General features: G+C 39.4%; 1 protein-coding gene across 1 annotated transcript; it reads right to left on the minus strand.

The window, feature by feature from the left end:
* Positions 1-658: 658 nt before the first annotated feature.
* Positions 659-21,133, minus strand: arhgef18a (rho/rac guanine nucleotide exchange factor (GEF) 18a). Its single transcript, XM_084368165.1, is given in 23 exon segments — positions 659-1,664; positions 2,122-2,226; positions 2,419-2,740; positions 3,314-3,793; positions 4,004-4,051; positions 4,154-4,216; positions 4,314-4,426; positions 4,851-4,994; positions 5,233-5,412; positions 5,780-5,835; positions 6,476-6,657; positions 6,856-6,932; positions 8,295-8,546; positions 8,667-8,784; positions 9,048-9,173; positions 10,686-10,936; positions 11,368-11,508; positions 12,525-12,631; positions 13,082-13,096; positions 13,098-13,205; positions 13,952-14,022; positions 14,466-14,529; positions 20,885-21,133. Coding segments are annotated over 20 exon segments (2,982 nt in total). The 5' UTR covers positions 13,145-13,205; positions 13,952-14,022; positions 14,466-14,529; positions 20,885-21,133; the 3' UTR covers positions 659-1,509.
* Between the last annotated feature and the right edge of the window lie 390 nt (positions 21,134-21,523).

Genomic DNA, 21,523 nt, shown 5'->3' on the forward strand with positions numbered 1-21,523 from the left:
CCTGATATGGAGATTAAGATCATTAACCTGTAATGTGAACGTGATATGACAGGTTGGTTTAGAAATGTCAATATAATATGTAGCCTATGACAGGAACAAATGTGGCCACATCAGTGATTTTAACATATTATCCTGGTGACTGGGCTGCTCTGAAGCCCCATAAGATAATAACTTGTAAGTGTGACATGCTAAGATGTGGGAAAAGTTCTTATCTTGTGTAAACAAACTTAAAAATGAAATCTTTTAGATGACTCATAATGAGCAGAGGGAAGTTTTTCAGCAAATTTCACGAGACTACATAAGATGGTTGTGGTGCTGGAGTGTTAAAAGGAAAAGTGCATTTTGTCAAGTTAAACAATACTCACGTGTTGGGGAACAAAATCTCATTCTGTAAAAAAAATATGTGTCACAAGTTTATCTGAAGTTATTTGAGGCTTTAGCAGTCTGAGGTAATCAGATCAACTGACGGAGAGGAGTAAAAGAGAGGGACGTTTGATATAAAGACTGGAACTTGGGAAGATTTTCATGATCTGTTACACTCACAATATATTATTTCACAGAACGAGGACAGTGGATGTTGTGCAATGATATCACTTACTATTTTACAGTATCTTTTTAGGTTTCTTCATCACATGAACTCAGTCCATAAAACACAATGTCTAGTAGACTGTCTTTTTATTCCATGACCCATCATTAGTTGGGATTTGGAAGACATTTTACATGAAACCAAAAGGTGACAGCAGTCAGTGTCTCTCCTGAAGAAAATCATCAAGCTAAGGCTAAATGTTAAGTTATTCCACAACATTACTTGACAGTAAATCATTGTTACATTCTCATTAATGATTCCAGCAGCTGTCTGTCTGAAACAACATTATAGTCCGTCATCGCCTCCAGTCAGGAAGTGCAGAAGTAGTATTTACAAACAATAAAGTTTACAGCCAAAGTGTAGTTTCTTCCACACACCCTATTAATTTATCATTACATACGGAGAAGCAGAACAAAAAGTACAAATTTCAAGGCTTTCCGATTCTTCCTGCAATAAAACTTTTGTGCTTTGTGCCTCAAATCTGAACCGATGTAAACTTCACAAATCTCCGGCTTCCTCACAACGGATTTATCATTCATTAAATTAAAAGACAGCTTATGAGTTAAAACAAGGTTAAAGAAGACATTTAAAATAAAAATGATAAAAAAAAAAAAAAAAACTTCTCATGAAAGTCTTTGGCAAAGTCTTTGCTTCATCTTCATTTAAAACATTATCGTTCCCAATGTACAAACGAGCCAAGATTTTTACTTTTTTTTGATCGACCACAAATTCTTCTGTACTTATTTTCATTTCCGAGCAAAAAGCAGATTTCCAGTAATAAAATTCGACAACAGTGACGTTCCTCTTCATACTGGACACACATGGATGTCATGAAGTCTTTTCACAGCTCTGTCAGTCTTTCCATGTGTACAAGTCTTTATCATGAACAAGGCCTCCTCCCAACTCCAGTCTGTAGTTCAGGATTAAAGGAATATTTCCTTATCTTTGGCCGGCTCCAGAACTTCTTTGGGAAAAGGAGGTGGCACTGGTGGTGGAGCCTCGTGGTTGCCTCTGTTGTATGTGCTGAAGGACTGAGATGGTTTTACACTGCGGGCAGATCCTGGTGAGTTGAAGATACCTAAAGGGAAAATAAATTAATATATTAATGGAGCGATAGTAGGTTAATGTAAAATGACAGCAACATCCAACAATATAAGACAATTCTCCTCCCAAGATAAATTTATGTTCTCATCCAGGAGTCATGTTTTAATGTCTCAGTCTTAGATTGAATCGTTTAAACCTAGGGATGGTAAGTTATTCCAGAAGCATTTTTTGTTTTATTATAGAAAGTCTCTTAATATCCAGACAGCAACCAATAAATCAAATGCTCTGACAGATAAAAGACAAACACATCCAGTATTTGTGGCTGTTAATTCTTCTGCCACCTGTGGCAAGTTTATAGACGCCTTACAAGTCTACAGGGGGTGGGGGTGAATGTTTGATTCCCAAAAGGCTTCTTTTCAAATTAACTGTGGATATGGGAACACATCTGATTAGATGAAGGGTGATGTCTTTATGACATCATCTCATTGTACCTGATTGGTAAATTCTTCGAGGACTGGCGGTCCGTTTGGCTCTCAGACTGCCTCCTTCTTTCGCAGTCCCTCTGATGGGCACCAGCTGGCTCACGTCTATAGAGGCTGCATGGAGAAAGACAGGACATGGGTTGACCTACCGACCAAATCTGTAAGGCTGATTGCCTTTTGCTAGCTGTGGTGCCAACAACTGACCCACTGCAGACAAACAGCTTTTCTCAAAGTTCAGCTGCAGCTAAAAGTTTACAATGAACAAATAATGAAATGAGGGTTCAGTTAAGCGGTCTGTATCCTGACCTGCACTGTGCGTCCTCTGGTGCGACCCCTTCGTCTTGAGGGTTTTCTCCTTTCCTTTGGACAGAGCAGCCAGCTTGGTGGGGATCTGCTGCTGCACGACTGCTGGCTTATTCACCTGGTTGGTGGTGCTGATCAGCTGGATGGGCAGCTCGGGCTTGGCCGGCTGGGGGCAGATGCTCTCCCTCCGTGGGGGAACTTTTGGAGGAACTTCCTTGGGGTCTGAGGTGGTGGGCAACACGTGGAGCTTTGGAGGGACGGTCAGATTCCTACCTCCGTTCACTATGCTTCCCCTGAACGACTGGTAACTGGAGAAACTCCAGTGCTAAAGAGAAAGAAGAAATATTTAACTCAAACTCTGTTATTTCAAAGAACTAAACAAACTGATCTTAACTTTAACTTTTGACTTTAATTTAACTTCAACTAACCTGTGAGGATTTAATATGGTATCTAGTGCTTGTTTCTGTATTTTCCTACAATATTCTTTTTCCATCAGTGTTTGTATTGATTACTGCATACTGCATACATAAAAATATATACACACCAATCAGTGTGTGCATTTATCATCAGACATCTGAACAAAATCTCCGAAGACTTAACACACATACTCAATCCACCTCAATCCATGTTGAAACAACAGCTGTATCTAAACTGGACGTCAAATGAACTTTAAATCCAGCTTCAGCTACTGAGTGTTTTCTCACTTAACACTAGTCGACGAAGTTTAAACTTCTGATTAAATGTCAAGGAAATTGGTCGGTGGTAACATTCCTAGAAAAAAATATTTGAGGTTATTTGTCAATGTATATTTTACATTTCAGTCAGCACTGAAAACATATGGATAAATTAATACAACATGTTTATAAACAGTCCGTCAGATTCCTATCCTACTCCTTACTTGTGCAGGATCATCATAGTTGGAGAGTCCTGGGATGCACTTCTTTATTTTCTCCTGCATCTGCTCGAGACGTTCTTTCTCCTGACTCAGACGCTCCGCCTGCTTGTCCACTGCCTTCGTGGACTCCCTCAGCCTCTCCAGGCCCTGCTGATAGTTTTCCCTTTGCTTCTCCATCTCTGCTTTCTCCTCACTGAGCTTCTCCTCCTTCTTTCTGCACTCATCCTCCCTCTGCTGCAGCTGATCCTCCAGAGCCTCGATCTGTATCCTCTGCCGCTCCCTCTCCTTCTCCCAGCGCTGCTGCTCCTCTCGATGCTGCGCCTGCAGCTTGTGCAAGTTGGCGAGTTCCTGCTTGTGCTTCTCCAAGTTGCGCTGCTTCTCCTGCTCGAGCAGCATGCTGCTGTAATGACGAGCTGGCTGCTTGCTCTTTGACTGAAAAGTGTGCTGCAGCTCAATCTGGCTGTCCTGCTGGGCGACGATTGCCTGTTGAGGGAATTTAATACCACCATATGAGAGTGAAACATGAAATCTACTACAGGCAAACAAACAATTTATTAATGTGAAAGAAAACTTAAGGAGTTCTTCCTTGAATTTAGCAGTAGAAGTTAAATATAAAAGACACATTTGCAAGAAATTTGTAAAAATGAGGTGCTGAATAAAATAAAAAATTCAGAGCAATGTACAATATCTTACTTGTAAGCTGTATAACGTCTGTGCAAGCAGTATCACCCTGTCACACACCTACAGTGAACAAGAATTAAAGTGACAGATATTAAGGTTTCTGCATGAATGAATAGACAGAAAGTGTAAAATAATAAACAAAATAAGTATCAGAACGGTTACCTCTGCCTCAGGGAAATGACTGGAGGTTAAACTGCTCTCTGGCATCTGCGTGTCATCGTCGGCCTTGAAGCGAAGCAGCACAAACAATGTAAATGCTTCATTTTTTAATCACCAGAATGGAAGTAAGATTTAGATCCTCTCACAGATGTGTCTCACTCACAGACTGTTCCAGGCTCTCAGAGAACATTTCATGGAGCTGGGGGGCACTAATACTGTGACTGATGTGAGCTGGAATGACCTCGCTGCTGCCCGGCCTCTCAGCTGCGACTCCATCTGAGAAAATAAAGTCATATTCATATGCGTAGAGTTGCCTAATTTCTGCTGATGATAGTATGTATTGTATAGGTGAAAATGGCTGAATAGCTCAGAAGGATTTTTAAAAGACTTAACAGTGTGATTGTACTGCAAATAATGTTTAAAACACTAAATAACAGTGTTATATGACAAAAGTAACTCATTCATACGCTAACTTCCCTGATGTATGATGCAAGATAAACGTTTTATAAAATTCCCAGACTACCTCTTTTAAAATGGATGTTTATATTTCACGATGTAGATGTAAGTTGCACATAAATACATTTGTAAATAAAACACATACTTTTATATTTTCTGTTACCCCTTTAGCTGTCAACACACTAACACTAACATGTATTTAAAGAGGTATTGTCAGTAGCATGTCGGCTTTATGTCAGCTTACTTTTCATCCCGCTCGCAGCAGGGTAACTATTGGCCACGGCAAAGGTCTCAGTCCTCCTGGGCAGCCGTCCCTGTGTCTTATTCTCATCCTTCAGAAGGTTTGGGTCTTTTATCCTCGAGAAGAACAGGTTCTGCAGGTTTTCCACTGCAAACAAAAAAAAGACTTAATCTCATGAGTCATGACTTGGGTGTAATGGAAAACAGAAGTATTTTTACTTCAAAATTCAAATATTGACTCATGACAATGTTTTTTTATAGCAAACAGAAATTGTTGCAAATTCTGAATACATCATTATTCCAACCATGAAAAACAAGACTGACTCATAACTGAGGCCAACTCTTGAAAACAGACAGTAGACACTGAGGCTGTGCTCAGCTCTTACCCTCATCAATGGCTCCTTTAAGCAGTGTCTCCCCCTGCTGGAGGTCAGAGGCGTCGCCTCGGAGCAGCAGCCCTTTGCGCTGGGTTTCCTGCTCCGTCACACTCTCGTAGAGAGCAGCAAAGATCTGCTGTTTCTCTGCCAGATTTTGCTCTATGAGGTCATCCCTCACCTTTAGAGCATCTGAAGAGATTCAGCATAATAAATGTCTGTTCAGTAAATGCAGAGGAAAGTTGACCGAGTATGGCTGCTCTTGCTTTACACAAACAAGGAAAAAATAAAGTAAACTCCTGTAAAGTTTCAGATTGTTTTCTTTGCACCGACATGAATTAATATGAAAACAAAAGAATGACACAAAGACGGCATCAAAGAAAAGAAGAGGTTGTCAGACCAGTATGTCAGTCGTTTGCTTAACACGTGGATAGAAGATTTGTTCACATGGACATTTTTTTTGCCGACTATGAGACAGTAAATTATCTTTTTTCATCAGTCTCGTCCTATAATCTGTTCTATCTGCATTCTAAGTTGTCGATCATCTCGGCTTTCTTACCTTGATATTGTTGCAGTTTAGCAGTCAGATCGCGGTACAGCTCCTCTTCTGGATAGCTGAATCACACAAATGTCTTAGTCAGTACTGTTGCTGTTATATTTAGACTAAGTATCTTAGTTTTTTTCCTTCTATTCTGTCTTCCACACAAGATTTAATAATGTAATTGGCAGAGCGCCATTCTTATATCGTTACAAGATTTGATACTAATTGAAGGATGTACTGTGCTAAAACATAACTCGATTATGATGCTCTTATTTCATTCATATTCCAACAAGAGCTGCAACAAGTAATTGATTTATTGATGAACTGTCAACTATTAAATAAATCGCCAACAATTTGGTAATTGATTTATCTGTTTAAGTATTTTTTTAAGGAGAAAGAAAGTCAAGATTCACTGATCTCAGCTTCTTAAATGTTAATATTTTGTGGTTTGATGACGTCATCTTGGGCTCTGGGAATTACTGAAGGATGCACCATATTCTGCCTTTTTGAACTAAGAACCCCATTAATCGATAAAATAATCAACAGATTAATTGACAGTTGCAGCCCTAACTTCAACGATCATCAGGCATCAATGCTATTATAAAGCTGTTATAACTATTCTATTAAACATTCATAGAGTTGTGATAGAAAAAACAAAATATTGAGTTTCATCTCCCAATAAAACTCTCCCTTCTCTCTTCCTAGAAGTCTTACTGGTTCACAGCTTCCCGAATCAGCGCCGTCCATGTGATGCGTTCCTCTCTGGAGCCTGTGTGGATCTCATACATCTCCGGCATGCTGGTGGTGCATGCACAGATCAGATACATGGCTTTGTCTTCATGAGCCACTTCCCTGACTATCAGCCTTTGAAGGGAGATCACCGGTGGTTTGTTGTCCTACATGAGCCACAATAACACAGCTGATTGGCCACAGATTATCACATCATATCGTGTAAGATATCATCATATCTTGATGTGAAGAAAGTCTGTGTTTTGGACTACACATTTCTTCTGTCCAGGTAGAAAAACTGAACCAAAACCTTTCTGTAATTTGTCGTAACATAAAGTACTCATCAATGTTTGTGCAGAACTCACCACAGCAGCAAACACAAGCTTCTGATCTTTCTCTTGTAGCAGGAGGAGCATGTCTGACAGCAGCACAGCATGGATGTCTGCAGGGACACAAAAACTACTCAGCATCATCAAAGTAACACAAGAGCCGCACACTGTTTCTGACTCGAGTGGCCATGGACGACGGACTTGAGACATGTCTACTGCATTGCATTACGCATTAATCTTTGACGCTTAAGTAATGACAGAAAAATATGCTGCTATTCTAGTTCTATGAATCTTTCAGCTTTCACAAAAGCAACTTGCCCCGAAGTTGAACCTCCTATTAAAAAATACAAAGGAAACAGCAATAACCCTGCAGTAATTCACTGAGCTGTCAGCCACCTGATGCAGCATACCTTAAAGTTTGACTGAAGTTAGACCAGTGCACGCACACACAAAACTTTGGTTTATAATTTGACTTCGGAGAAAATGTGAGAGTTGCTGAAAGTGTGTAAAATTTAAGGAAGAACTTGAATGAATAGAGAACCATATAAATGTGTTTCCATGCAGATGTTTTGCATGATGCAGTTCAGAAATGACTGGTGACACATACTGTATAGAACAGTCATATCGGAGCTGCTCTATGGAGGCTCATGGTGGCCCAAGACTTTACTTGGACACTTCCCATGTCAAGGTTAACATGCAAACAGTGTTATTAACTGCTTGTCTTGCTCCGCCTTTTTACACTGTAATAAATTCCAATGTAATAAATCTGTCACATTTAATTATCATCTTTAATGCATAATAAAATAAAACAGTTTAATTAACCAGGAAATGAATAAATGAGTTATGTTATGTATTTAAACATTTAGTTTTAACACTGATGGAAATGCCACTGTTAGACTTCTGCGTCTGGATTTGTAAAGATCAACAAGTCATTGGTTTTATGCCCTAACAACTGTCATTTCGTTTTTTCAATTGTTCTTTAAAAAGGTTGGAGTATTTTGCAACACCAGCTTGACTGTCATTTTTGCAGGTTAGGGTTAGGTCAGTTTCACCAATTCACCAATAAACAACAAAAGATAGAAATTATTTTTGTTCAATTTTAAGTTCAGTTTCTTAAATCTGTCCCAAGTAAACCCTCTGCCAAAACAAATCAATCAAATCAATTTCAGTATCACTGAAAATGAAAATAGTCCCAACATCCCCTCACTGTTTTCTTTTCCTCTTTAGACAGTGACAGGGGTACAGTGAAAAAATTGGATGAATTGCCAATCCTGCTTTTGATTTTGATGATCAGAATTGAAAGCTCATTTAGATTGATTTTCTATTTAGAATCAATATCATGACACTTGTCGTCTCACCACATTTTCAGCTTTCTTTAATAGCGACTGCATACATTAAGAATACCCCGCAAAACGAGCAATGGTCAACGACTAAGCCACAGACCAAACCATAACGTCAGACGACTCGTCACACACCTTTTTGTCTACCCGAGGACTTCCAGGTGACGGGGCCTTCGTGCAGCAGCATCCTGTTTCCCTGGATCAGATCCTCCCTGCGGATCAGCTGTCCCTCCTTCAGCCGGCCCTGAGACTTTGGCTCCAGGCGCAGGCCGATCTCTCTCAGACGAGCAGCTTTCTCATATTCGCTGACCTGATCGTTCACCTGGGTGATGGTTTCTTTGATCAGGGCCAAACCCTGCACCAGAGACTGGTACTCTTCTGTATCAGCTGAGAGAAGCATGAAATATAATAATTGACCAGTCTTTATGAAAACTGTTTATACATAGCACCATTTCAGGCTCCAGAGAAGGTTGGATTTCAGTTATTAGTTAAATTATGAGATTGTACCTTCAGTGTTCTGTATGATTCGCTCCACCAGGGTGGGATATTTGGTGATGCGTTGTGTCACCAACAGAAAACACTCAGGGATTCCCAACCGTCGCACCTGGGCCAGCTGACCAATTTTCTGTCATAAAAAGAAAAGCTTTGTTGATCAACACTTCCTCTCAACAGTAAACTCTTAGAATAAGCATCGCCCACCATTTTCTTTTTGTGCGTTCTTTGGAGAAAGTAATGCCATCACCGTTGTTTATGAAAAGGCTTGTCTCATTCTATTTCCAATTCCAGCGCATTTTCCCTCCAACAAAACACAACCAAAGGCCTCACACTGTGTCATGATTTCAATCACATCCATGCTCATAAACTGAGCAATGACTGGAGATTACTTACCCTATTCAGCATCTGCAGTTTCTTGTTGTTCTGCAGCTGCTCTTTGTAGAAGCTGACGCCTTCATTTTGATGACTGCAGAAAACACTGTAACACTCCATCATTCCTTCTCCCAGTTCACCTGAAAACTAACACAGAAGGGAAACACACAACATTTAATTTTCTCTAAAAGAAACAATTTAATAGAAATGGTGCATTTAACTTTCTGCCAACATATGACTGAACATATTAACATTGTGTTTATTTTAAGAAAGGGAACACAATGTAAGAAAGACAGGAGAGGATCACAAAGATCCTAGACACAAAGACAACAACACACACCTGCCAAGTTGTGAAGCATTGCATCATTTTACACGTGTCACACACGCACACACACCGAACATGTCGTGCAGACAGAATAAACAGTTATGGTAGCCAAGAAATGTCTAGTCAATTGTAGCAATTTATGTGCATCTTAATGTTGTCACAGCTAAAATGCTGGTTAAACTATCTGACTGTTCGTTGTAGATCTCTGTGTAGTAATGTCAACACAGCATTAGGATTTGTAAATATACATTGAGTAAACTATGAACCTGTTCACCTGATGTGTAGAATGTGAGCATAAATGCTTTTGAAAGCAACCGTTTTTGTTAAAATGTGCAAAATTATAAAATGTAGGTGATACAGTATACACTTGGGAATAACATAAACATTTGGATAATAAGAAACAATCCATTTACAGCAAAGCTCATGATCCTTGAACCATCCATGAACCTCTGAACTCTGGAAAAGTACCTCTACCTGCTGTGTGTTATGTTGACATAAAAACTTTACTGACATTTTGACCTGAAGGTGAATAAATAATGACACCTTCGTTTTAAGAAGAACTACTTCTTTAAACATGCACTCTACAACTTTGCATGTTTGGGATTCAAACTGTCTCTGGGGAAATTCCCCCCCAGAACAAACTGTCCCTTTTGATTAGAGAACCTGGAACAACACCTGTCTCCTTACTGTTGCAACCACTGACCGTCAATAAAGATGGACGATTCATCTCCACTTCCTCACACTTCCTGGCATAATCCAAGTTTTTGGAAGCCCCAAGATGCCAAACTGATTTGAAAAGACGTTGTTTACAAGCGTGTGTACTGACTTCATATAGGGTGCATGCTAACACTATTAGCTCAGCAGCTACAGTAAAGATTTTGGCTTTAAAAAGGGTGTACTCCAGACGAGCTGTATGGACACACTTTATTTTTCTTTCAGTTGTTTCATTGTCCCCAGCTACTTTAGTTGTTAAGGGGACTGCTGCGAAGCTGTTTTGCTGTGAAGTTCCAGAAATGTTTGCCAGACGAAGAAACGTTTGACTTTCCATCGGCATGAGGGTGAAAAGATAATGACCAAATTTTCATTTTAGCATACATTTTTAAAATCAATTAAATTAGATTGACTATGATTAAAAGAAAACCTAGCCTGACAGCATTAAGAGGTGACAGGAAACGAGTGAGAGAGAGGGGGGATGACATGCAGCAAAGAGCCACAGGTCGGACCCAAACCATGGGCCGCTGCAGCAAGGAAAAAGCCTCTGTACATGGGACGCCTGCTCTACCAACTGAGCTACTGGAGTGTGCCACTGTGGCCTTAAAACTATTCTCCCCTACCTGAGAGATGAGGATATCCCCCAGTTGTGTGATCTGGTAGTTGTTTGGGCTTCCATCCTCTTGACCTTCGTTTTGGCGTGCTTTGAGGCAGTTAAGGAAGTGCTGGTGGAGGTTGAGCAGGGCTTCCACCCCGAAGAAGAGCCGGTCCAGTTTGGCCTCCTCTATCAGCAAAGACTGCCTCAACTCATACATGTAGACATGGAGGAGGATTTTTAAGGTACGCACATGGTGCATCTCCGTCTGGATCAACTCTAGGGGATTGATAAAGAGGGTTCTCTTGATTATAAGGTCCAGGTTAAGTGTCTGAAACATATAGTACGATTTGTGTGCGGCAGAATGACACCACATGCAAAGGAAAACAGCAATGAACCATGTATTATTCAACTATTGGTGTCATTAAGCTAATTATCATAGTTGGCATGTTTACCATCAAAGGGTCCATCATCATGATAATTACATCCATAATCCTCATAATTATAGGCACTATAATCTTTGCTACAACAGTGTAATTACTGTGTACTCTGCTATCAAGGATCAAAGATTCATCTTAACAGATGATTGACATGAGAAAGTACTGTCTGCATAAACACACACGCACACTTTAAAATGTATCATAACTGTAAAGTACAGTTTGGTTTTTGGATTTGTGGTTACATTTTTACAGATTATTCTTTGAGCCTACCATAGATGACGTCCTGTCTCTTCTGAGCCTCTTTGGTCAGGGCGTTCAGGTAGTTCTGGTCCACAGCCTCGCTCCATGAATCTGCCCCCAGGTTCTGGGCGTTGGACTCAAGATCGCTTTTCAGCAAAGTATAATGGGGATCTGCATGACACATAGAAAGTCACATTGGAAATTGCATGAGCCAAACAAGGCTTGTGCTTTATCGTCATGCGAGTCTGTATCTTGGTGATTCATTACAGGTCAGGTTACAGGTTATTTCAAATCTTTTTTTAAAGTCTTACTTTCACGGCATAAATGTTTTTTACATGGCGTCATGTTTTAGTCATATCACATTGTTTCATTATTACTTACAAAAATAGAGGAAGGTGTAAGAGGACAAAAAGAAAATCTATTTAAAGTAAATCAACCTATTGTAGCTGCTTCAAACTGTGGATTATTAAACATTTTCAGCATGTTTTACAACAATACTGCTGCTGCTGCTGCAAAAAAGACAAAAATATGATGAATTAAACAGCAATGGTTATTTCTATCCTTGTGTTACAGAATTGGATTCATCTCCAATAACTTCAGTCTTATTGCCAGCTGCATAGAAAGAAAAACTTTAGACTAGGGACTCACAGATTGTGAAATTCTGGGCAAATATTTTTGTGTTTTTGTTATTGATTTTGTTTTTGTCGTTATTTAGTTCCCATTGTGTGACTGGGGAACAAAGAAATAAATTATAATAACTAAGCTGTTTTACAGTCATTCGGCCTTTCATTACACCATCTTTGAAAGGGTACAGATTCATTCATATACAATGTCTGATGTCATCCGATATATTGGTAAATCCCTACTTTTGATGATGAAGAAATCAATTTTACACACTATTGATCACTTGTACAGACTTTATTAACCGTATGAATTTTGCCAGGTGAAGGTTTGAGCGCTAACATGTCATTAATTAAGTAATTAAAAGTGGATAGCAGTGTGTTGACATATATTTCAAATAAGAGGATTAGACTTCATAAAAACAATAAAGACCTGACTATCAAATTAAAATTATGTCTAAGTTTCCCTGAGCTATCTTTCACAGTGAAGTTACACCATGCTGTTGTGACGCTGTTGTACAGGGAGCTTTCAGCAGCTTCTTATCCCGCTGCCAGTGACTAGCTGACCTTCTAGGTTGATGGGCTCAGCCAAAGAGGGAGCCAGCGACACAGAGTCTTCAGAGAAGAGCTTCAAACGCAGGACATCGACCTCATCCATCTGCACCGGACCGGATCTAGTTGGTATGTGATGAGATAAAGCTCAACAGGTTAAAATGATGTTGGCACACAAACACGCACAGACAAAAAAACACATGCTAATGCTTCTTAGCTGTGAAGACTGTTGCTTAATTCAGTGTTTGTAGTCAGACTTAGATGGTTGACCTCATCTATGATGCCAAGTATAACACAACCTTTATGTCAAAAGGAGAAATGCCAGTAAAAACAGCAACAGACATCACATGACTCTGAATCATTTTTTTTTGTACCGCTCATCTCTATCAGGCCGACAATGAACCCGGAAAAACATGTGACTTTGTATATTAGCTGATAACTCTTGACTGGAAAACAATCTCTGTCATATATGAGGAAAAACTAAATTAAGACACTGTCTACTGTTCTGTGAGCGTGACCAAAGACACAAAAGTACAAGATGGAAATGAGTCTTAAAATACATATTCACCAACCTGGGACTTGTGTCAAGAGGAGGAACCAGGCTGAGCACTGTGATTTTTAGGGGTGATGGTCATGCCTGGACCGAGGAAACATGCAGGGAGGCCATGGGAGGCATGGGGAGAAACACCCCCAGAGCTGAGGGACGGAGAAAGAGACAGCAACAAACAGGAAAATAGACTTTGAGTAACAGAGGCAGAAATAAATATTGTGTGAGAGACTTAAAATTGGAAGTTTAGGAAAGAAAGACAAGTGCAGATGAATAAAGTTTAAGTGAAGTGTTACATAAAGGTGCTCTCCTGTCTTTTCACTTGACATGAATGAAAAGAGGGGATTTTAAAAATGAAGACTGGCCGACACATTTTTTTTTCAGTGTCTTCAATCTTAGTGTCAAAATTCAAAATAACCAGTGTTTAAAATTTATTTATTTTATTTGGGTCCGCACTCAAAAAATTCCATAGATTCCAGTTTTCTGAAAAATACTAAATATCAGATCCGATAACCTCCCAGGCTGATAAGCAGCAAAAGTTATCCTCAGTCATCTTCTCAGAAAAAAGACATTAAGGAACAAAAGCCCTCTTTAACAAGTGTATCAAGTTTCAAGTTTTAAAATGAGCTGTGTGCCCGTTATGCATTACATCAGACAAGGCTATTTCAGTGTCTAAATATAACCTACAATAACTATTTTTTTCACATTAAAAAGGGAAATGTCTCCGAATCATTTTGAATTTTGAGTTCTGTACCACAATTATGAGCACATCACCACAACACAAAATCACTAAAAGTCAATACATAAATTATTGCCCAGCATCACATTAAAAGCAATGAGGATTTCAAGGACTAACGTTTTATTTTTCAACAGGAAATGCAAAAAAATAACATACCTCTATAATTTGTTTCTGAAAACTCTTCGCCCAACTTTGCTGACTCACTGGCCCTCAAACAGACAGACTACCTACAAAAGGAAAAAGAGAGTAAGAGGAGAGTGCATTTCGTGGTGCTGAATCCAAACAACAGACTGTTAAAAGGCTAATCTGCCTTGTGGAGCGGGAACTGGTTTGACAAACTGCGACAGCACAGCTCATGTCAGACCAGCTTTCAGGCAAAGACAAAAAAAAGAAGTCATGCTGAAAAACACAGCTGCAGTACAGCAACAGGTGCTTAAGACGTTTTATTACAGCAACACCTACTGTACCTGTACAGTAGGGTATAAGTATGTCACTAAGCTCTTATCTACTCAGCATTTTCCTCTTTACTCCGATACACATCTCTGCAGGATGAGGGTAAAAACATGAGATTGAAATAATAATCATCTGACTGACACATTCTTTCAAATTCAGCTTTGAAATGAAAGTGATTCACATTTTTAAAAGGATTTAAAGGCCAGGTATGACTCACCTTGTTCACATATAGATCTGCTTGTTGTTTGCTGTGTCGTGTCTTGCACGGTTTCCTTGTCACACTGGAAAAAGCACGACAAGAAAAAAAAAACAAATCCGGTTAAACCAGTGGATAAAAATGAAAGAGGAAAATGCAGCAGAAAGCTCTTAGGTCTCACAGTCTGATTGAATTTGGTGCCAGTCCTGACAGAAAGCAGAGTTTGTCCCAGTTTGAGAGCAGTGGCCCATCAGTGACCCAACTAGCTGTGTCTGAATATGTTTACATGGACATGTGCCTCAATTATGAAGTTTTTGCTGGTTTTGATCATATTTGGGATATGAGCAAAGACTTCAGAAACCTGATCATAACCCGGATACTCATGTCTGCATACATAAATCACGCTGAATAAATAAACTTGAATGTATAAAATAAATGTTAACACACAAACATCGGAAACAACCGCTAAAGAAACGTTATTACAGCTACAAACTGCATTCGAAATGTATCCAAGCTTATTTGTTTCAACAGAGTTTAAGAAGATAATGAGCAGTTGTTCATAGGGGTGTAACAATACACAAAAATCACGGTTCGATACGTACCTCGGTTTTGAGGTCACGGTTCGGTTCATTTTCGGTACAGTACGGGAACAAAATGCAAAACATAAATTTGCTTGTTGTTTATTCGGAACTTTTGTAAACCAACAATTTATTGTAACATTATACAAAATATGAAAATAAAATTAAAAAATAGAATACTGTTGTAAAGTGCTGCCTGGTAATAAGTTAAATAAATAATTTTCACTGTCTCTTTAAGTCCCTCTGCCAGGTTTGCACTGGTGTGTTGTTCATACGGGCTGAGTTGCAGGGAGAGGCTGCTTGATTGCCAAAGTCAGCTGCGTTTGCACTAAGGTCATTTTTTTTTCTTGTAGCAGTGATATTCACACTCGGGTGGTGCCGTTTCAAGTGCCGCGGCACAAGCAGAAATTCAGCCGAATTTAGCACAGAGCAGACAGGAAGTCTGACACGAAACAACAACAATACATCCGGTTGATTTTCAAAATAAAACACTCCGTGTTGATACAAGCACAAAAACCTTAAAAAAGAGACAAATACGCGCTCTTCCTCTAATCCTTCAGTCGGGAACACTTTGTGTTGTGTTTATAACACGTATAACGGCAGTCGTGTGTGATTATGTAATCATCACGGGAATTGTTTCGGTTTCGTTTCTCTAGCTGTTCGGTGGAACTGCGCCGTGCCGGACTCGTCTTTCTCCGTTGCAATATTTAACCAGGAAGCCGAAGTGTTCCCAAGCAGGAGGCTTAAGCGACAAGGGAGGGTCTTCACGCTCTGGTTTCGCGCTAGCGTTAGCCATGATGTAAACGGGCTGCACGTGTAGCTGCAGGCAGAATATAAACACAGCAACTTCTGTTCTGGAAACTCACCCGTGCACAGCCCTGTACCGAACCGAACGTCCTGTACCGAAACAATTCAATACAAATACATGTATTGTTACACCCCTAGTTGTTCAGCCAGACACACCTAAAACACACACATTACTGTTTGACTAAAGGAGCGGTACTGACATGAACTCACACAGGAGCTCTCCAGTTAGCCTCTAGCTCACCTGTTTAACACACACTGCAGAACAAGAGTAGAAACCCTCATTAACCTCAGAGTCATGAGGGCTTTAACTTTAAAAGTTACATGGGTGATATAGCATCCAAGACAAAACAGCAAGTACTGGGAACAGAACTGCACTATGTAGCTTTGGGAAAGAAATTTTAATCAGAAGATAATTATTTTGTTTATATTTAGCGGACCCTGCCACCTTTCTAGCTTCAAACAGTGTTCTGGGGACATTATTTTCCTCTGAGAACAGCTTGCTTATTGAGTTATGGAAAAAATAAATATTCTGAGTTTGTATTATTACCTCATTAATGTTAAAATTCTGAGTTTGAATTTCTTCTCCCAAACTACATACAGTAGAGCCCCTCTAAGTTGTTACACAAGCAACAAGACAGAGCGTCTAAAGCCAACTTGACCTGACTGCAATTAGGCACAATAGTCCTTTGAGTTTGAATGCTCATGTTATCATGCTAACATGCTGATGCTAACCAGGTATAATGTTTACCAAAATCAGCATCTTAGTTTAGGGCGCTAGCATACCAACAGAGTACAGCAGAAGCTGATGGAGTGGGAATGTCAGCAGGAATAAACCAAAGAACTGTACAAAATAACCAGACCAGAACGGTGCTTGGTGAAAAGTTAATGCATCACCAAAGTTACAACAATTCATCTTGAGGGTGATATTAATGTTGTCTACACCAAACTGTACGGCAATCCATCCAACAGATGTTGAAATGGTTTGGAAAAGGGCAGGCACTTTCCAAAAATGTTGGTTGGATGGATGAACCATCTACCTATTACCATCTATAACAGTAGGATAGCACTACCACCAGTGAAGCCAGTTGGTAAATCAAATTCTACCAAAGCAGGCTCTTCGTTCTCCCATTGTTGTTTTCACACCTAAACCACACCTGCAGCTGCCATCTCTAGATGCCAGTAGTTCCTCAAAGGACTCTGATTGGTTAAACCACTGAGACTCACAAATCTAGCTGCCTCACAAGGTAAACAAATAATAACCTCATGGTGCCACTAGAGGAAAAATTATTTGGTCACCAAAGTCATTACGATTCCTCCTCTGGGGACCATGGATGACCATGGTACAAAAGTTCCTGTCAGTCCGTCTAATAGTTGTGAGACATTTCAGTTCGTTCAGTTTCTTTTCCATCTCTCAGAGAACTAAGGTTAATGTATTGATTTTTTGACGATGTGGTCACTTTTGGTCTGCCTGATCGTGCTTTGTTTGGATCGAGTTTCTGTAAAGCGTTTTAAAGTTAGAAGCACTGCTCCTTACAAACCTTTAGTCTAGTCATGATTTTCTGCCGACAAAAACCCTCTTCGCTTAGAATAACAACAACCGTTGGCAGAACAATAATCACTTACTTTCTGAATCCTCAAAATTTCTAATAATTTCTGGGTTTGTGTGACAATATTTAAGATTTTCAGTGTGGTCTTAAACTTGAGTTCAAAAGTTATTTTGAATTGTGCAATAGGAAACTGACAATCAGACTATGGATTGGTGACGTCAGTCCCATATTCAATAAGAGAATTACAGTGAGTACCAGATACTGAAATTGGATCCATTTGGTCCCAAAGAGAATCAGATAATTAGTATTACAATATTCTTGATATGACCCTAATATTATGCTTTTCTGTTTCTGTTTTCTGGGATAGAATATCTGTAACTTTATGCTTTGGACTTAACTAACCATTGAAAGTATTTTCTACACACACAGTGTTGAGGTAAAGGACATTTTCCTAGGCACTTGTATCACATTACTTTCTTTAAACACCTGTTTCTAAGCCTCATGGTATGTTATTAGCCATGCTGTGGTTGTATGGTTCAGGCCCTCGTTGTGAGTGACAGCCACACCTCAAATGATTCACCCACACTGGGCGAGAACAGAGAAGCATGAAATACAGGTCATTCCCTGCAAGAGATAAAACAAGACGAGCAAGTCTGCCAAGTATCCTGCAGAGGAAGGAAAGATGGGGAAAAAAAGCTAAATGCTGTGTTTGTGGAAAGTAGTGTCACTAAGAAAGACATGAGCCTTAATCACTTCAACACTACTACAACAACAACAACAACGCCAAGACTATTAAAACAAGTGAGAGTTGCTGATGCTCCGTCATGACGAGACACGTGAAACCAGGCCATTGATGGTTAACAGCCGTGAAACTACATCCATTAGCCTGTGGAGGACTAAAGCTGACTGATACAAAGAAACCAACGATCCATGTTGCTCCTGTTCCTAATAAACCCAGAAGCTGTATTTGTTTCACATCACCAGGTGACTGTGGGATCACTCATTCCTCACAGGAACAGGTCTTGCTGGCACTTTTCATGTTGCTTTCACATCCGGCCTTGACAGACAGTTTACTCATTAACTTCTAGATACTGGCAGTGTTTGTATCTCTAGTGTAGTGTGCTGTAAACGCATGCCAATGTGTTTCTGTCAGTACAAACAGGTGAATCCTACCCTTGCCAAGTTGTCATGCTAAAGGAAAGTGACACATGTGTGAATGCAATGCAGTGTGAGCTCCAGGTAACGTACAGCAGTTCCTCCCCATGAGACTGCCAAGAAAATTTAGTTTCTAATGATCAGCCAGTCTCAGGGCTTTTACCCTTCATTTAGCACCCTGCTCACCCACACAGTAAAAAGGCCAAAGTTGACCTTGTTGACTACAATTCACTACCCAATCGCAACATTTCTGCAAACCACAGATATGTTGAAAGTTTATATTTCTTTATGTTGGAAGTTAACGTTTCTTTGGGTTTAATTTTCAATTCTATCTTGTAACTATGATGTGGTTATCGACTGGTTAGGTTTAGGCACAAAAAACACTTGTTTAGGGTTGGAGATATCATACCCACTTTGCTGCCACAAACACGACTGGAGATTTCCTGACTTTTCATTTAAAATATTCAGGGTTTGTCGCTACAAACACGGCTGGAAATTGTCCCGAGGTCTCCTTGAAAATATCTGGTGGTTTCACACATACAGATGTTGAAATGCAGTCTCCAATGGCAGACTGAATCAGATGACAGCATGGAAAAGTTATATATTAGAACTTTATAGCATTTTTATTCTACTTTATCTTACTTTAGTATATTATTTTTTTCTATTTTATTTTCTCATCTTATCGCATCTTATCTAATCTTAACAGCAGTTCTCATGCTTAGGGGGTCAGCATCCCAGACTGAGTCCGATCATTAGCAGAGAGGCTTATGACAGACTTACAAGATGAAATATTTCTTCGTTTACACATTTCCTATATGTGAATTTTAGGACTAAAAATAGGGTGACATCATGCCAGAGAAGGTTGTGAAACCTTGTTTTAGAATAACTTCTAACTGAGGCAAACGGTACAAACAATCATGTGTCTCACTGAATAAATTCTGCTTAACACAGCCATTTAAAACTGATATTGTGACGGGACAGGGACACTGAAACCTGTAGGACTTTGGCTCTTACAAAATAGTTAGTGATTTGTTTATGTATCAATCCTAACATTAGTTCTGGTTGTGTAGATGTAGATATATTTTACACTTAATCTTAGAGTTTTTTTAGAGGATGCCATTCACTGTAATATTTTGTACCGTAAACAACAATTTTAGTTTAATTTAGCTATCACAGCAACTGCGGATATTTCTGGACAGTTTTGCTGCTTTCATTTCTTATCCCTTAAATAATAGTTAATCTGCTTTGGTAAGTACTCTGGTAACACTTGAATATTTGTGAAACCCCCAAACATTACAGCTGCAGCTTTAACAGTATAGGTCATATTATTCCTCGTAGGCTATATCATGACATCATACTCTATTTCACTGCAACAATTAGTTGATTAATCGATCAAAAGAAAATTAATCACCAACTATTTCGATAGTTTTTAGATTGTTTTAATCATCAAGACAAAATGCCAAAATTGCTTGTTCCAGCCACTCAAATGTCAGGATGTGTTGCTTTTTCTCGTCAATTGTGAAAGTTAATGAAGAGTCTTTGGTTTTAGATTGTTGGTTGGATAAAAGAAGCAGTTTTGACTTTTTATTAACCAATTATAAATGAATAGGCCTAATCAAAATAAATGTTTGATGCAGCCCTAGAAAACTGCCAGAAACTTGGTCGTTCACTCAACACGTAATCTCTCATTTGGAGGAGTTTCACAAGCCATTCATTTAAAAAAAAGAAAGTGGGTTTGTCGACATTACCATCAGGGTTCGTGTGTTATCCAGCGGAAGGGGAATGTGAGGAATGTAAAGGTGCTGGGTGAGAGAAACTGACCTGGATTCATAACGATACCCACTGAAAAATGTCAGACTGAATCTAAACTTAAATAACAGGTGCACTGGAGGTTCAGGGGATAAAACAAACAGCTGTAAAGTGAAGAGTGGAGACGAGAGGAGCTGCAGGTGTTATAGCCATCTTAGTCATCTAGTCTACATGTAGAGTTATATGCAGATTTACACTGACGTTAGCTAGTTAATGACCAAACTGACAACGACAAAACGTTAAATTACAGGACAATGGTGTTATATGTTGTCTTAGCTTTGAAATGTCACAATTAACACCTAAAAAAAAGACGAAATTCGTATCGGTTTTTGAGCTCATGTCGAGTTAAAGAAGAAGAAACCGATTTAGAAACTGTTTTCATTATCAGGACGAAGTTAGTTAGCTCGCCCAGCTAGCTTGTTTTGCTAGCTGACCTGTCGTTAACCGCATAATGTCGCTAACGGCCGTTTAACACCTTGTTCGTCGTGTCTGTTAAATTTATCCAACAACAACAACAAACAACACAACCAAAGTTTCATCTTACCTGCTGTAGAAACTGAGAATCAGCAGCAGTGTCCACTCGACAACTTTCTGTTTATTTCCAGGTTAGGAAGGGGAATAATGTCTGTCAACACCTTCCACTGAGAGGAAGAGACAGTGAGGATGTCTCAGGAGGAACAAGTGCACGGAAAAACAAACCGAGCTGGAGGGAGTTGTTTTAAAGAAACCCCAGCCTCCTCTGGATGAGTCTCTACGGAAGCCCTGAGAGGCAAGAGGGAAAAACAACTGATCCACGTTTTTAATGTCTGATCTTGTTTTCTGTCCCGACTACAAACTTTTTTATGTTATCTGTATATATATATTCCCATGGTTCGTTGAAATTATGAGATATAAATAATTGTGAGTTGAAAAGTCAAACTTGTGAGCTAGAAGTCAAAAGTACCCATATGTGTTGACTATTTATCTAATAATTATGACTTAACACTGGAATATTTTCATTCATCAATCTTAGTTTTCTTCTTTTTAGAAGACTTAATTTTTATTCCCTCATAACACTTTTGCGTTTTCTCACAACACTTTTGCGTTACGTCGCATTATTTTTGTATTCCCGTACATTACTTTTTGTGCTCCCTCGCATTACTTTTGCGTTTTCTCACAACACTTTTGCGCTACGTCACATTAT

This window comes from Pagrus pagrus, assembly GCF_965226575.1.
Source record: "Pagrus pagrus genome assembly, chromosome: 12".
Lineage (NCBI taxonomy): Eukaryota > Metazoa > Chordata > Actinopteri > Spariformes > Sparidae > Pagrus > Pagrus pagrus.